General features: G+C 42.8%; 2 protein-coding genes across 5 annotated transcripts in view; one reads left to right on the top strand and one right to left on the bottom strand.

Moving 5' to 3' along the window:
- The window catches only part of ctnna2 (catenin (cadherin-associated protein), alpha 2), a 1,078,855-nt gene that overhangs the window by 388,862 nt on the left and 673,175 nt on the right, over positions 1-16,818 (top strand). The window lies entirely within an intron of this gene.
- Positions 9,940-16,525, bottom strand: lrrtm1 (leucine rich repeat transmembrane neuronal 1). 2 transcript variants are annotated; one of them, XR_007957794.1, is made up of 3 exons: positions 15,904-16,525; positions 13,658-15,760; positions 9,940-10,408 (listed from the first exon to the last, which is right to left on the bottom strand). XR_007957794.1 is itself a non-coding variant. In XM_052033378.1 (2 exons), the coding sequence occupies exon 2, from the start codon at positions 15,601-15,603 to the stop codon at positions 14,026-14,028; it is 1,578 nt and encodes a 525-aa protein (XP_051889338.1). In that variant the 5' UTR covers positions 15,604-15,764; positions 15,904-16,525; the 3' UTR covers positions 13,600-14,025. The 2 variants fall into 2 exon arrangements, 1 of the variants encoding a protein (XP_051889338.1); XM_052033378.1 differs by lacking the exon at positions 9,940-10,408 and having other exon boundaries at positions 13,600-15,764.

Raw genomic sequence — 16,818 nt, 5'->3', positions numbered from 1 at the left:
GTTATATAGAGCATTGATGAGGCCTCATCTGGAGTAATGTGCGCAGTATTAGTCTCCTTATTTAAGCGTTAATACATTTGAAGTAATTCAATCAGGGTTAGAGTCATAGAGTACTACAGCACAGAAGCAGGCCCTTCAGCCCATCTAGTCCATGCTGATCTGATCTTTTGCCTAGTTCCATTTACTTGCACCCGGACCATATCCCTCCAAACCCCTCCCATCCACGTACCAATCCAAACTTCTCTTAAATGTTACAATTGAACCCACATCCACCACTTCTGCTGGCAGCTCGTTCCACACTCACACCACCCTCTGAGTGAAGAAGTTTCCTCTCAGGTCCCTCATAAATATTTCACCTTTCACCCTAAACCTATGACCTCTAGTTCTGGTCTCACTCAACCTGAGGAGAGAAAGCCTGTATGCATTCATCCTATCTATACCCTTCATAAAATTGAATACTTTAATAAGTTCTCCCCTCATTCTCCTGTGCTCCAGGGAATAAAATCTTAACTTGTTCAACCTTTCCCTATAAAATGTGGCATGGTAGTATACTGGTTAGTGTAACGCCATTACAGCACCAGCGATCAGGGTTCAATTCCCGCCGCTATCTGTAAGGAGTTTGTATGTTCTTCCCGTGACTGTATGGGTTTTCCCCGGGTGCTCCGGTTTCCTCCCACATTCCAAAAGTGTACAGGTTAGTAGGTTGACATGGGTGTAATTGGGCAGCACAGGCTTGTTGGGCCGGAAGGGCCTGTTACCGTGCTGTATAAATAAAGTTTTATAAAGCAAAGTTTTAGTTTTAATTCAGGTCTTCAAGTCCCGGCACCATCCTTGTAAGTTTTCTCTGCAATCTCAAGCTGATTGATATCTTTCCTGTCGGTAGGTGACCAGAACTGCACACAGTACTCTAAGTTTGGCCTCAGCAATGTCTTGTACAACCTCAACATAACATCCCAACTCCTGTACTGTTTGTACTCAATGCCCTGATTTATGAAGGCCAAAGTGCCAAAAGCTCTCTTTACAACCCTATCTACTTGTGATGCCACTCTTAAAGAATGATGGATCTGTATTCCCAGGTCCCTTTGTTCTACTGCACACCTCAGGGCCCTGCCATTCACTGTGTTAGTCCTACCCTGGTTACCTCACACTGAGGCTTTGATAGCCTTCCTCACTGACCACTACGCCCCCAATCTTGGTGTCATTCACAAATTTGCTGATCCAGTTTACCACATTATCATCTAAATCATTAATATAGATGAAAAACAATAACAATCGGCCCAGTACCGATTCTTGTGGCACACTACTAGTTATAGGCCTCCAATCAGACAGTCAACCATCTACTACCAGTCTCTGGCTTCTCCTGTTAAGCCAATGTTGAATCCAATTGACTACTTCATCCTGAATGCCAAGCGACTTAACCTTCTGGACCAGCCTCCCATGCGGAACTTTGTCAAAGGCCTTGCTAAAGTCCATGTGGACAACGTCCACTGCCTTTCCTTCATCAACCTTCTTGATCACCTCCTCGAAAAACTCTATAAGATTGGTTAGACATGACCTACCATGCACAAAGCCATGTTGACTATCCCTAATCATGCCCTGTCTATCCAAATACTTATATGTCTTGTCCCTTAGAATCCTTCCAATAATTTATCCATGACTGATATCAGGCTCTGGCCTATAATTTCCTGGCTTATATAGAGCTTTTATTGAACAACGGAACAACATTAGCTATCCTCCAGTCCTCCAGCACCTCACCCGTGGCTAAGGACGTTCTAAATATCTCTGCCAGGGCCCCTGCAATTTCTGTTCTAGCCTCTAACAAGGTCCAAGGGGACACCTTGTCAGGCCCTGGGATTTATCCACCTTCACTTGTCTCAAGACAGCCAGCGCCTCCTCTTCCATTATCCGGACACAGTCCAGGAACTCACTACTCTTTTGCTTCAGTTCTATAGTCTCTATTCTGAGTCCAGGTTCAGTCAACTGATTTGTGGAATTGAGGAATGGAAAGATGGGCTGGCTAGGCTTGTAAATGCTTAAGCTTCAAAAGAGTGATAACTTACTTGAAACTTAAAAGATGCCAAGAGGTTTTGACAGGGTGGATGTGAAGAGGAGGTCCACAGAACAAGAGGTCACTGTTTAAAAATTAGGAGTCACCTGCCTGAATCAGAGATGAGGTAAAGTTTATTATCACAGAGTTGTGGGGCTGTCTTCCTCAAAGGGGCTAAGAAGCAGAGGCTTTGAATATTTTTAAGGTAGAAGTATTTAGGTACCTGATAAGCAAGGTTACTGCCAGTAGACTGGTATGTGGAATTGATGTTCCAATCAGATCAGCCATGATCTTATTAACTAGCAGAGCAAGCTCGAGTTTTAGCCTTCTTCTTCTCCTAATATGCATATATCTGTATCTATGTATGCTAGTAGCCATGGAAGTACTCTCATTAGATAAGATATCTTTATAAGTCACATGTACATTGAAACATGCAGTGAAATGCATCTTCGAGTAGTGTGTTCTGGGGCAGCCTGCAAGTGTCGCCACGCTTCTGGCGCCAACATAGCATGCCCGCAACTTCCTAACCCATACGTCTTTTTGAAATGTGGGAGGAAACCGGAGCACCCGGAGGAAACCCACGCAGACACGGGGAGAACGTACAAACTCCTTACAGACAGCAGCGCGAATTGAACCTGAGTCGCTGGTGCTGTAATAGTGTTACGCTAACTGCTACACTACCGTGCTTGCCTTGTCATCTTAACCTGTCATCTCGCAACTAAGTGTTTGTCTGACTTGGAGGGAAATTCTTATGATATCTTCATGATCTTGTTACATTTACTATAGACTAAGAAGTTGTCAAGATGAGGTTGGTGAGTAGATATGATGAACCTTGTGGTAAGTACATATTGGAACTGCACTGACAGTGATGGAGGGAGTGGATAATTAGTTAATTGATTGTTTTATCATGAAGATGTTGAGCATTGCAGCTGCATCTGTCTAGGCAGGGGATGAATATACCATCATATTCCGTTGTTTTTGATGCAGAGGAACTCGGTGTCAATAGATGAGCCACTCATCTAAATAGCCTGGCCCGTACCCTTTCGGCTGTGCATTGATGATAAGTTTATCTTCTCCACTGCTGACCAGTTATTTCTCTCCCCATTCTGTAATACCCTGATCTTCATTAATGTGTCAAAAGTAAGACTGTGAACATCTGCTCAGCTGACCCTTATGCTTCTCCTCCTTCTCGCTTACCAAACCATCCCTGCATCCCCGCATCCCCATGCATTCTCCAAGCTCACATCATTAATTAGAAACGAGCATAAGTATTCCCACAAAACAACTGGCAAATTTTCCTCCCTGCCTTCCATCTCAGCTGATATTGTAATTGACTCCTTGCCTACCTTTTCAAAACAACCACCTCCACATCTCCTGAGAAAGACACGTTCAGATCTTCTGTCCTCAAAAACTATTCTGGCCTTTGATTTCAGTCAGAAATACAATCCATCTTTCTCCATTCCACCATTGGTGATGAGGCTTTCAGCTGTTTCAAGTGTAACTTTTGGGAACTCATTATATAAAACCTGGTATTCACAACATACTTTCAAACATCTAGAAACCACAGCTTTGTCATGGGTCATATTTTCAAGCTCCTCTTGCCTGGCTTCTTATTCCATGAAACACTTTGACATGCTACTTTATGTTGCAGATACTATAAAAAGGCAGAGGTGTTGAAGTTGCTGTAGCTATTGCAGTAGAAAGATCTTGTAAGTATCAGCTGTGACTCAGTGGGTAGGATTCTCACCTATAAGTTGAAAAGATCTGGGTTCCTGTCTCTATTTGCAATTGAGGAAATACAGCGAAAGTTCATCAGAATGATTCTTGGGGTGACAGGTTTGTCATATGAGGAGAGATTAAGCAGGCTGGGCCTATACTCTCTTGAATTTAGAAGAATGAGAGATATTGTCATTGAAACACACTATTCCTAGAGGACTCAACGGGATAAATTCAGCAATGTTGTTTGCCTTGACCGGCATATCTAAAACCAAGGTCACAGTCTCAAAACAAGAGGGTTGGGCATTCAGCACAGGGCTGAGAGGAAAACTTTTTACCCTGAGAATGGTGTATCTTTAAAATTCTCTGCCCAAGAGGGTTGTGAAGGCTTGCTCACTGAATATATTCAAGACAGAGACAGATAGAATTTTGTAGATTAGTGGAATGGAGTTAGTGCAGGAAAAGAGGGCTGAGTAAAAGATCAGCCATGATCTTATTTAATAGTAAAGTGGCAAAAAGACCAAATCGCCTAGTCCTGCTTCTGTTTCTTATGTTCTTTCACTTAAAACACTCTGATGCAGTAGTGAGGGAGTGATGAACTGTTGAAAGTGTTGTCCTATGGATAGATAATTAAATTGAGACTCCATATGCTCTGTCAGGTGAGTGTAGAGTCCCCATGCACTTTTTTATTCCCAGTATCCTGACCAGTATGTATCTGTACTCATCATCACTAAAGAAATCAGATTATTTGGTCATTTTCACATTGTTGTTTGTGGGATTTTGTGTGTAAATTATCACTCATTTTCCAACATTATGCTTCAAACGTATTCATTGACCATAATGTAGCTTTTTATATCTTAAAAGGGACATGAAAGTCACTAAAAAAGGCAGGTCCTAACTTTCTATCCAAAATTAGTTTTGTCGGTAAAGTTGTGTTAAATGACGTTAAAACAGTAGCAAGAGTTGTTTGCTAGAAAACGCTACATTAAAGTATATCAGTGCAAGTCCTAATTTAAAATCCTGCTGTGCTAGAATCTTTTGAGAAGTTGACCATGAAAATGCTCTACTTGGTAAAGATGCCACTTAAATATATATTTTATAAATCTGCCACTTCTGTAGCCAGTGAAAAATTAGCAAAACACCATGCATGACATGTTAAGTGAAGAAGTAGATCTACCTAAAGTCCTACCTCACCCAATTGTGTGGCTTGGTGTGGCTTTGAATGATAGGTTATATCTGAAGGTCTTACCCAAGCTAGGTTTCAGATGCTTTATACAGTACTGAAAAAAATACATACTTTCATCAGCAGGATATTTCTTGAACTAATGGGGAATAATGGTCGTTACTGTTATCTGCTCCTTCTGCTACTAAGCTGGCACTCTCCTGCACTTTGTGTTATTTCTCTTTGTACTCTCCCTTTTGCCTCAATCCAGATAATAAAATCTTTGTATTAAACATTTAACCTAACAAAGGTTTTAAAAATTAGCATGTGATACAATGATACTGCCATGATGCTGTCTGTAGTTTAATGATCCAGAGTACAGAATTCCCATTGCATTTTAACAAATGGAAATTTCAATTCTGACGATTCATTCCCAAAGTAAAGATAGAAGTTCAGATAGAAACTGGAGTCAATCAAATACCAGCATTAGTTTTGAGGTTGTTATACATAAATTCTGTGTCCCTTTGTTAGAATGAATGAGATAATGCAGAATGAGCAATGGCATTTCAAGAGCCTCTTAGTTTTCTTGCCTTCAGGCAATACAGTAGATGATGCTGTGTCTTTTAAGATCTGAATTTACAGCTCTTTTATATACTCTGTTGTCTGTGCTCGTCAATTTCTTGTCTGCTCTTTTAGCCATTCTTCCAACAAGCTATTAACCAATCTTATATTGGCACTTTAAAACGTACTCTGATGCTTTTTGTATCTTAGTCAGAAATACCCTCAGACACACTTTCTGCTCAGTACATACAGATTTTTTCAGAAACTCTTGAATATGAATGTGCCAAACCCTATTTGAAGAATGCCACTGTGTTCAGTGCTCTTCTATCTTGCTCATAATGAATAGGGTGTAAAATTGAATGCTGAAAACGTAGTTTTACATGACCATGCAAACAGATAACCCAAAGGTCAACTCCTGTTTCATTATCATTTTGTAAAACTGCAGTTTCTGTTGTACATAGCAAAGGTCTTTGCTGTCTCTTTTGAAGGGAAGACTTGTTCATGGCATTCAGTATATTTTTAGACAGAATCAAATATCATTAATGAATACCACTTGTTTCCAGCTATCCACAGTGCTTCTTACATTTGCACCTTATAACGGATGGCAACTCTAACATTAAGCATTGAAGCTGGAACTGGAACACAGCAAACAGTCCGGATTGTGGTTAAGATGGCCTGTGCATTGAGTAGACATGCTAGGCTCATCTGTTCATTAAATTTAACTTGTTTGACTGTGTGACTCCCAACGTACATGAGGCCTCTGGGCTGTCCTGAAAAACACAGTGGCTTGTGAATGATGATGAGGCCTTGGGCAGTACATTCTATGGCTGTGACCATAAACATCCCTGATGTCCTTCTGGCAGGCTGTACTGTCAAACTGTTCCTAAATGCCTCTGATGATCAAATACATTTAGAAACAGCTGAAGTACATTTAATTAATTAAAATAACTAAATGTTATTTAAATATAATTAAAAATAAAAGAATACATTAAATTAAATTTGGTTAAAATACACTAAAAGAGCGACAAAGCAAAAATATAATGAAGAAAGACTTGACTTAAAGTTGATGACTCTGTTCAGATAAATTGCTAGGTACAGCTGAGGAGCCAGATAAGAAATCCATCTGGCCCCTTGGCTCAGGATAACCTGAAACCAGCCCTGAACACAGAGGTGAGTTCAGGGGTGGAGTGAGGGGTCAGATACACTGGACTCTTGACCTGCAAGGCGCTCAATAATTTCTCACTGCAATGCACAGGCACGGAAGTTATGAATGGGTCGGCACGTGTGGAAAAACATGGATGACTGTTTCTTGCACAAACCACTGGCTAAAAGTAAATATCTGAAACAAGGTCAAAGTAAAAGTGTTTACTTAGCAGAAGCTCCATATGGATTTTGCTGCTTGCACACAAGATGTATTAACGTGTGTAATAGGTAGGCCAAAACTGATATTTTGATAGTTTAACACATGCAAAATGCTGGAGGAACTCAGCAGGTTTTAATGGTTTATTAAGCAGATTTTGATGGTTTCAAGTACCTTTGGTTTAAACGTCTTTCAAAGGCTTTGGTGAGACCACACCTGGAGTATTGAGTACAGTTTTGGACTCCTTCTTTAAGGAAGGATATTCTTAGAGACAGCCACAAGATATTGGATCAAGTAGGTCTAAATTCACTAGAGTTTTGAAGAAAGAGAGATCTTATTGAAATATACTAAATTCTGACACGGCTTAACAGGCTGAATCCAAGGAAGATATTTCTCCTGGTGTGTGCGGTGGGGGGAGGAGGTGTGTGGTTGTCTTTAATCAGGGATTACAGTCTTATTATAGGGGTGATTCATTTAAGATTGAAATGAGGAGAAATTTCTTCACCCCGATGGTAGTGAACGTATGGAATTCTCTACGACAGAAGTCAGTGGAGATCAAGCCACTGAATATATTTAAGAAGGAGGTAGCTAGATTTCTCAATGTGAAAGACTTCGGGGGTAAGGGAGACTGCATGAATATGGTATTGAGATTGTGGGTCAGCCATGATCATTTTGGTGCAGCAGGCCTGTAAGGCCAAATGGCCTACTCCTGCTCCTATGTTCATTTGTTTCTATTTCCAAGAGAAGGAATTTCTCTCCTCTCAGAGAGTTGTGAATCTTGTAATTTTCTACTCCGAGAGAACTGTGAATGCTGAATTTTTAGGTGTATTTTAGGCTGAGAGAGATTTTTAGACAACAGGGAAATCAAGGGTGATGGGGATCGGGCAGGAAAATGTTGAATCCTAAATTCAGATTCATTATCAAGATTGGCCTTTATTAAGTAGTGGAGGAGGCTGGAGAGGCCACATGGTCTACCCCTGCTTCTATTTCTTAAGCAGTGAATTACAGAAAATGTATCAATTGGTGAAGAAATTATTTCCTGATTGACATTTATCAGGGTGCAGATTAATACCACTTCAAGGTTTCTTGGTATGCCAAGTACACGTTCTTACTTCCAGAACACACAGGAATGTTGACAGATACTCCTTTTAATATTGTAAACAGTATCTCCTCAGATACTGCTATTAGAGACAGCATGAATGTGGTTTCAGCTGGCCCGGCACTGTGACACCTGGATACTGAAGGTCAGCAATGAACTAGCCTCTTATTTGGGATTTAACAACTTGGAGGTTGAACTGCTAAGTCACAATTCAAGACAACCTTTGTTTCTAGCCTTTCAGTGACAACATACTAGTTGCATATTTGGATTAAAAAAATGTTTGTGAATTCTGAACAGTTGTCAACTCGCAAATTTTTAATTTGAAAGTAGTTCTCTTGTTCCATGGTTGTTAGGTGCACCCTCCAGCATTAAAGGAGGAAAATGAGCACACGAAAACTTACAATTCCTGACTGAAGGACTGTTAGACAAAAAGATTCATATTAAGGGCATATAAACCCCAGTTATATTGTATTTCCAACAGAGGTAAGTTTCCCTCAATTGGTGAAGACTCTGAAGTTTCTGATTTCCCCTCTTTACACCCAGTATTTCTGTAGGATGCAGCGATACAAAAATGTGATCATTAGCAGCAGAAACGAGGGAGAAAGAAAACTTTGTTATGGACTTTAGCTGTACTTCTGTGGTAAGGGCCAGACTGCCGGGACAGCGATGTAGTTTCAAATCACGGACCGTTCCTGGTGGTACAATCTCAATTTGTTCATTCCATTTTTATTTAATCATGGTGCTAAGTTCAAACTAGAAAGCTCATTAGCAAGAACATTATGAAGTGTCGGTCATTTGAAAATTTTGAGCGATTACTGCATTTCTTAAGCATTTAAGTCCGTGTTTATATCCTGTACAAAACATGAAACTTTGCTCGGTGTAAACTTTACGGCAAGTCACCAGGTGGCACTATTGCTCCTTTATTGTGAATGTGTTGGCGCTGATGGTCGATAAAAGTGCCGACTTCCTTCCTTCCTTCCAGTTTTAATCCGGGTTGGAATCGGAATTTGGGAGAAAGGGGAACAACAGCGGATGTCGGGGGCAATAAAAAAAAGCTTTCGGTGTGAAGGAAACTGGAAGGGCGGGTCATGCAGAGAAGAATAAAGCCGTCTGGGCATGCATTAAAAATGTGTTCCAGGGTTACAGTGAGAGATCAGAGGGTTCGCCCAGCTGCAGTAATGATCCCCGAACTGCTCGCATCTGGTCCAAAACGAGGGAGACATTTATCAATAGACAAGGATAGGAATGGAATAAACAGGCTGGTGTACGGTGGGCAAAGCAATTTGCTCGCCCAGAATTATCTTGAAGGTCGGGCCTCACAGCGGTTTCTTTTTGTTGTCCGTTGGTACATTGCAAGTGCCGAGCGGGCAGTTTGCGGTTGGCAGTGCGGAGAATGCAGAGGCACACTCTGTGAGCAAGCTGGGGCTGAGATCGGCACGGAAATTCTTTGGTGGAATCAGGCAGTCACTGGGGTGCTCGGAGTGTCCGCTTAAGATGTCCCTGAGCTCGCCAGAACAACTTAAATCAGTAGGTTTAACGAGTGGCTTGTCACCGCTCTCATGAGAACCATTGACTTGGGCAATCGATTAGCTTTAAAAGCTACAATCAGGGAACACAAACTGATAATTCAAAATGGCGATGAGTATATCATGCCCGCCCTCCCCCCCCCCCCCCCCAAGGAGTTGCTGTTTGAGAGCGAAGTGACAGGTTACAAACGGAAATTGACTTCATGTGATTTCTCGATTTTCTCAATGGTTCCACGCAATTCCCGCCTGGCAGAGACCTTTTTCAGAATGAAAAAGCATTCCACTGCAACACCTCGGATCGTGTGGTACTAAATGAACTGTATTATGAAAACGAGAGTTTAAAAATATGCCTGCAATCAGGAGTAAGAGTACAAAATGGCAGTTAATAACTCGGATTACATCCAAGATAAACTATGCTCCGAGTTATGTCCAAGTTTAGCTGGTTATTCCACACCTTACTGCCGAGATTTGACAATTCCTGAACGCGTGCTGAATATCCGAATTGATGTTCTCTATTAAAATCAATCGATGTAAAACATGATTAATCACTGCTGCAGTAAAGTGTGGTCGGTGATAGGCCTTGCATTGAGCAAGGAAGTGAGGTTAGCAAGCAGGCAGAAGAAAAACTGTTTTGGCCTTTTATTCCAATGGCCTCGACAATGTAAGACTCTGTGGTACCATTCTCAAGAAGCCAGAGTTCCCGTTAGAGTTGCAAATCTTGAGTCATTCAACATTGGGGTGAATAAACCACAGACACACACATCATTATTTCAGTAAAGTTTGCTGGGATCAGGAATAGTTTCCGAGTTTATTCCCCATTGACTCCTTTAACCAGGAGGACGAAGAACACTTGTAGTACGGAGGCACAAGAGACCGCAGATGCCGTCATCTGGAGCAAAGAAAAACTGCTGGGGGACCTCAGCGGGTCGAACAACGCCTGTGGAGGGAAAGGGATAGTCGAAGTTTCAGGTCGAGAGCCTGTATCAGGATAGCATCAATACTTGTAGCATTTTGCCCACAAGGTGATGGACGACAAACCGAATTGGTGCGCTCGGAATATATCAGGGCTAAATATGAGGCGTAGCTGAGGAGGCTGCCTATTCAAATGCAGTACCCCTCATAGTTAATGTTCCGACTTTCCACCAAATCATTTATCTGTTAGATGCCCACAGATTCCTTGCGAGTTTCCAATATCCTTTTGCTTCTCAAAAAGTTAACTTCTGAAAGTTGGAAAATATTTAACTTATAAATTATGTTGCCAGTCTGGAAAGTTTTTTTTAGGGAAACGTAGAGATGAAAAATGTGAGGGGTTAGTCGGTGGACGCCAACAATACATGTTTGTGTACTAATTCACGGGATGTGGACGTCGCTGTTAACTCCAGCGTTAATGGTCCATCCCAAACCGGGCGTAGACCGAGTGGTCAAGTGTCAGGCACATTGAAGTCTTGTCCAGGCCGGATAGGGATGACTAATTTTGCTTGTATTTAGGCAGATGGTGTTTTAGCACAATCTGGTGGTCACTCGGTTGAGTTATTGATAATTGCGTTTTATCCTTAAATTGTTGAACCCCTGAGTGGAGGAAAATACAAGGTACGATGGTTCTGACTTTTAATTGTTCGGGCTTGGAAAAGAAACCGGAAAATAATTGATGGAAAGAACGAAATCCACATTGAGGTAACAAGTGGTAGTTGTTAAATATTACATTAATAATTTGGTAGCTGTATTTTTACGCCCCTGACACTGATTTATGTCTTTAACTACTTCCTGCGCCAGCCTTTGGAAATGATAGTAATCTTTACGGTTGTCCTTGAAGAGTTCAGCAATATTCTCACGGCGAGTGTTGGGTGCGCGAGGAACAACAGTCCCTGTTGAAACTGAGTCCTTCCCCTTCTCCATTTATTTAAATCCAATTTTTTTGTCGAATAAAATATTTTCCCAACTTATTAATAAATTAGCAAAGCACCAGGTTACAAATCTAAGGTTTATGGCTTTCCTTTACTAAATAAAGAGGAGCTCCTTCCATTAACGTTCTATTTCCATTCCTCTTTGCATCTTCATCACTGATTTCCCAGCAGTGCTCTGATTATTGTTTACCTCCATTCCGCATCATTAGAACAGATAAGTTGTGGGTGTAGTGGGTTGGTTGGTGTTGCGGGGAGGGTTGAGTTCTATTTTTCTGAAATTAAGCGATTACATATTATTTAGGCCCACGGGATAAACAGATGATATGTTATAAATACATTGTTTGAAGCTCTTTGGTAAGGCGTTTTAACATTGCGTAAACCCAGGGTTGATTTTACTTCAGGTTTATGTGTGTGATTCAAATATTCTCGCGTGCTTACTGGCTGTTAAACACAGTTCTCTAAATGCAGATCTGAAAAGAGGAAGCAAATTCCTTGTAAACTTTTAAATGCCCGCAAAGAAAGCAATCGCCAGTAGATGCCGGTATTGAGTTTTCTTTTGTACGGATAACTTAATAACTACTTCATTTAAACAAGCCACTGAATTTTGTAAAAAGAACAATGTAACTGATTTTAATTTTAATATTTTCGTGAGCGATTTATCCTGAGAGTCCAATTAAAACTGCGCGTTTGTTGTGAAGAGCAAGTGTAAGTGACTCTAAAAAACCGGCAGTTCCCTTGTGCCTGGAGTATGACAGAGTTAGCACGGCCCAGAGAGGACAAGCAGTAGTGGCCAGGAAACAGAGCAAGTGAGTATTCCGAAATAAGAGTTGGAGGGGAAGGAAGACGGACTGGCAAGTAAGCAGTTAACATGACATTAATCAAAACATCCAGTTTGACGAATAAAGAAAGATAGGATGTATAAAGCTTAGAAAAATAAGACAATCAGTGTTGTGCCAGACAATCACTTCAGCAAAACCGATGTGCTAGTTCAGGGTATTGTGGAGACTAGTACCAACTTTGGCTCCAGAATGAAACCATTTTGGAATAAATTTTTGTTGTTCGGTCCCTGGCTTGTTATGTTGTCTGAAATTTCACGGTAGCAACTAGTCTGGGAATATAATTGACATGTCAATGTAGAGAGGTGTCAAGGAGATTACCGCTAGACTTTTGAATGGCTTCAGCCTTGAAAGGAAGAGAAGATTGGCTCCAGGAATTAGGACTATTTGGCATTTTGAAGCTGGTGGAAGGTAAATCATGACCCAAAAAAGCACTCCCGTCTGTTGACGAGAAACTCGAAGCTTTCAACAGAAATCAGATGAGAAGAAAGAATTGAAGTAAAGGAAGACAGAGAAGGGAAACAGAGCACAAAGAAATAAGGGTAAAGGCACAGAGAATGAAGGCAGCATAACTTTAACCCTTTTCGTCCCAAAAGGCCTGATATTTGTTTATGATATTATTTGAAGTTCCCGTAGTTGTAAATTTAAAAAGGTCAAAAAAAATCCAAGTTCGGATTTGGTTACAGGACCTTTTGCTGGGACGAGCGGACTACATGTTGTGTTATTATTATGTGAAAACAAAATAGAGAAAAATCTATTTTCACAATATATCTAATTGCAATTAGTATACTAAAATCTCATGTCTTCAATAAAGTAACAATAACTGCACAATCGATACGTGTGCACTTCCTAAAATCCTCCTGATTTATGATTTCAATTAACTCCCAAACTCAAAATAAAAGTATTCACATTTCACGCCATCACTTCCTTCTCCCCGACAGGTACTTATGCTAAACAACTTATTTATTCTAGCCCTTCTATTGTTGTCGAGGTACTCGACGTTTGAATTCCCTACACGGTCAGTTGAAACGAGACAGTCACTGCAGTCAGGCATCGCTACTTTCTGCTCTGCCTTGGCCGTAAGCTGCGGCGTTTCAAATGTCACACTCCTATCGATGAGGACCTGTGCCTCACCCTATGGGTGTACATCCCCTGGCGCGGTTAATTATTAAACCGGCACAGTCACGGAAGGAGTGATCTCGGCTTTGCCGTACTGCGCTCGCCCTGCAGGAAATGCGGGGTTTTGTTTCACAGACTGAAAGAGGGTTGATTGTTGCAATAAATTCAGAAACCTGAGAGGAAAAATAAATCACAAACCGAAAGATTGGAGAGCATTTTTCTCGCCTGTTGCCACATATTGCTATTAATCTCGACTCCGATGCTGTAAATAACATTTTTTAAAATATTTATTTAAATCAGGATAGTTTACAAAATTGATTAACTTACATCATTGACGAGCCGTGTACTCCCTCTTATTCCCAGATCTTACAGGCGGACTTAATATCATAAGAGACTGGTGGGAAGTTACATATACATTTTTTAATCCTTTACAAATTTCAAATGACAGTTGAACAGAGGATGTTTCAAAGGTTTTAAAGACGCGTTGAAGCTTAAATATTGTTTGGAATTCTGAAAGAGACCGGTGCAGGGTTTCTTGGAATCAGTACAGTGTAATTCATTCACACTCAGTATTGTAATACGTGCAGTCACTGGGCTGCAGAATGTCCCCAAGCAGTGTGTTGTACTTCCAGTTTTTGGTGGGGGTTGAGGAGGTGGGGGGTGGTGGTAGTGTGGTGGGGGGGAGGAAGGGAAAATCACACTTCACATTCCCTGGCCGGCTGTTGATGACAAGAACACGATCCGTAATCATTGATGATCACCAGAGCCCCCTCAATGTGATTGGGCTTGTAGTCCACGTAGTATTCCTGGGTGGACATGGCAGCCATCTGATGCATAGTTTGTTGCTGTTTCTGCTTGCGGCGCTGTGTCACAAAGCACTGCCTCAAGTGCCTCAGGCCAGCAGGAAAGCACTTCCACGAAACGTAGAGCACCAGCACCACTATCAGAAAGGAGAAGAGCAGGGCCATGGTGCCCGTGATTACTTTGTGAACATGAATAGTATTTTCCTGTTGATCGTGAGAAAGCACGCCTGTGACACTGATCAATTCAGTGGTTCTTACTCCCGTTGTATCCTGCGTGGCATACATGCTGGAAGCATCTCTGATTGCCGTCATATCTTGGTCTGTCTCCGCCACGCTGGTCATGCCTGACACTGTCGCCGTGCTTGTGACCGGGTCGTCACATATGTGAAAACCATGCACGGCGTCTAGTACCTCCTCGCCCTGGGTGTGGACGGGGCTGGCACACAACAGGCTGCCTTCGTGATGTCCCTTAAAACTGCTCAGCCAGGTGGCCAAAGCACATATATTCCGATTGCACTCCCAGCTGTTCCCGGAAAGGCTGATGCTAGTTAGAGATTTCCAAGAGTCCAGAATTGGCTGCTCGATGGTGGTGAGACGGTTTGAATCCAACTGAAGTATTTTGAGGTTAGGCACAACTTCAAAGGCATAAGATTCAATGAGTTCAATCTCATTTCCAGAGAGGTCTAGTTTTTCTAGATGGTTCCAAGTCCAGTCTAAGGAATTCACCACAATGCTAACTTTGTTCCACTGCATGTACAGGGTTCTCAGAGAGAGCAGCCGTGGGAAGTGAGCAAAGTTTACTTTCACCAAGTCGTTGTGCTCCAGGTGGAGTTCAGTCAGTTTCAACAAGCCTGCGAACGCGTTCCGCGCCAGGCTCTGCAGCTGATTATATCCGACGTCCAGAAACTCCAGGCTGCGGCAGTCCTGGAAGATCCTGACCGGTATAAACTTCAGTGCATTCGACCTCAAGTGCAGCGTCTGCAGCTTGCGCAGTCCGTGGAAGAGGTCGGGTTCCAGTGCCTGCAGGTTGTTGTAGGACAGCTGCACATGCCGCAGGTTCGGCATGGGCCTGAACGTGGCGTTGGGCAGCTGGGTGATCTTGTTGGAGCTGAGCACCAGCTCTTTGAGCCGGCGCAGCCCTCGAAAGGCATTCGGGTCCACCGAGTAGATGTGGTTGTGGTCGAGGTAGAGCCAAGTGAGCTGCAGCAAGCCGGCGAATTGGTCGTCGTGCAGCTCGGACAGGCTGTTGTAGCGGAGCGACAGACCCTGCACCCCCGACAGGTTGCGCGGCATCTCGCTCAGGCTCTGCGACTCGCAGTACGCCAGCTTCCCGTCGCAGCGGCACTGCTGGGCGCACAGGCTGTCAGCGGCGGGCAACATTTCCAACAACGCGCCGAGCACACACACAAACGACGCCGAAGGCTTTTTCAGGAGCCAGTGCAGACTGAGACCCACAAGAAGGAAATCCATGGAGCAAGGATTGCACCTCCAATCACTCGCCGGGCTTTCCTGTGTCTCGTTTAAGCGGACGATGTCTTCCGAATCGCCAAAGTTTTTACATCATTGGCAGCCGAGGGACCAAATGTCTTGGGTTGATTTTTTTTCCTGACACGAACAGGGAGATCTCCTGCCTCAGAGACATCCAGGGTTGAGTTTGAAGGAGTTTGAAAGAAAAGAAAAAAAAGAAATCTAAGTATCAATTGATCTTTTTCATTGCCGAGGCTGCAAGGAGATTGCTTAATGAAAGGATGCAAACGAAAATAATCTTACCCATCCTTTTCCACACAGTGACAGGCTCCATTCAGCCACTTTGCTTTTTTTTTGTCCACACTAGTTATGTTGTAGGCTGTGTAACAAAAAAAGATCCCTAGTGCGGGCGAATCCAGTGCTTTCTCTCTCTCACTGGCTCACAATACCTCGGTCTGTGTCTCGCCGCGAAAGAGCCGGAGCAGACGAGATCTCCCCAACTCGGAGCTCCAGCCGACTTGTGCAATGTTTAAGTTTCCGGGCTTTTTATACAGCTGCCGCCTGTTACCGACTCTCCACCTCCCTCCCGGCCGCATGTGATGCCGTTGCCCAAAACTCTTTCCTTTTTTTCCGCTCTCCCGTTAACAATTCATCCGGATCCGTCAGTCTCAATTACCATCCCATGATTTGAAATGACCACTGACCAGTGTGACCTTTAATCAACGCAGACAGCCAGCAATGACTGCGTCCGCTTGTCCAGGCACGGAGCGGCAGCACCTGCTGCCGCCGCCGCCGCCGGTACACTTTGCTTGCGAGGTAATGCTCAGAGCAAGATGGATCGCGGAGCAAGGCTCGTCTCCCTTTAACAGAGTACTGCACTGCGAGAGCAGCCAGACGTGCTGAGTGTTGACAGAGTGTCGTAAGCCACTCATGATCGTTCAGACTTCCCAATGGTATGTCAAACATGGTCAGATTGAAAGGGGTGGGCATAAAGCAGCGTTTTAGTGAAACAGAAACGGATAGTATTTTCCCTGCAACCATACAGATAGCATTATATCTTTCGTTCACATTGACTGATGTAAACGCACTCCTGTACACTTGGAGTGGCAAAGAGAATCCGGCGGAGCAAGACATTGCTTCCTGCAAGAGGGAGAAGATCCCCCCGATTGATGTGGGTTGTGTGTGCTTCAGACTTCATGAATGTAACATTCTGCAAAA

This window comes from Pristis pectinata, chromosome 2 (genome assembly GCF_009764475.1).
Source record: "Pristis pectinata isolate sPriPec2 chromosome 2, sPriPec2.1.pri, whole genome shotgun sequence".
NCBI classification, from domain to species: domain Eukaryota; kingdom Metazoa; phylum Chordata; class Chondrichthyes; order Rhinopristiformes; family Pristidae; genus Pristis; species Pristis pectinata.
The sequence above is the reverse complement of the archived record's forward strand: the minus strand, read 5'-3'. Positions and strand labels throughout refer to the sequence as shown.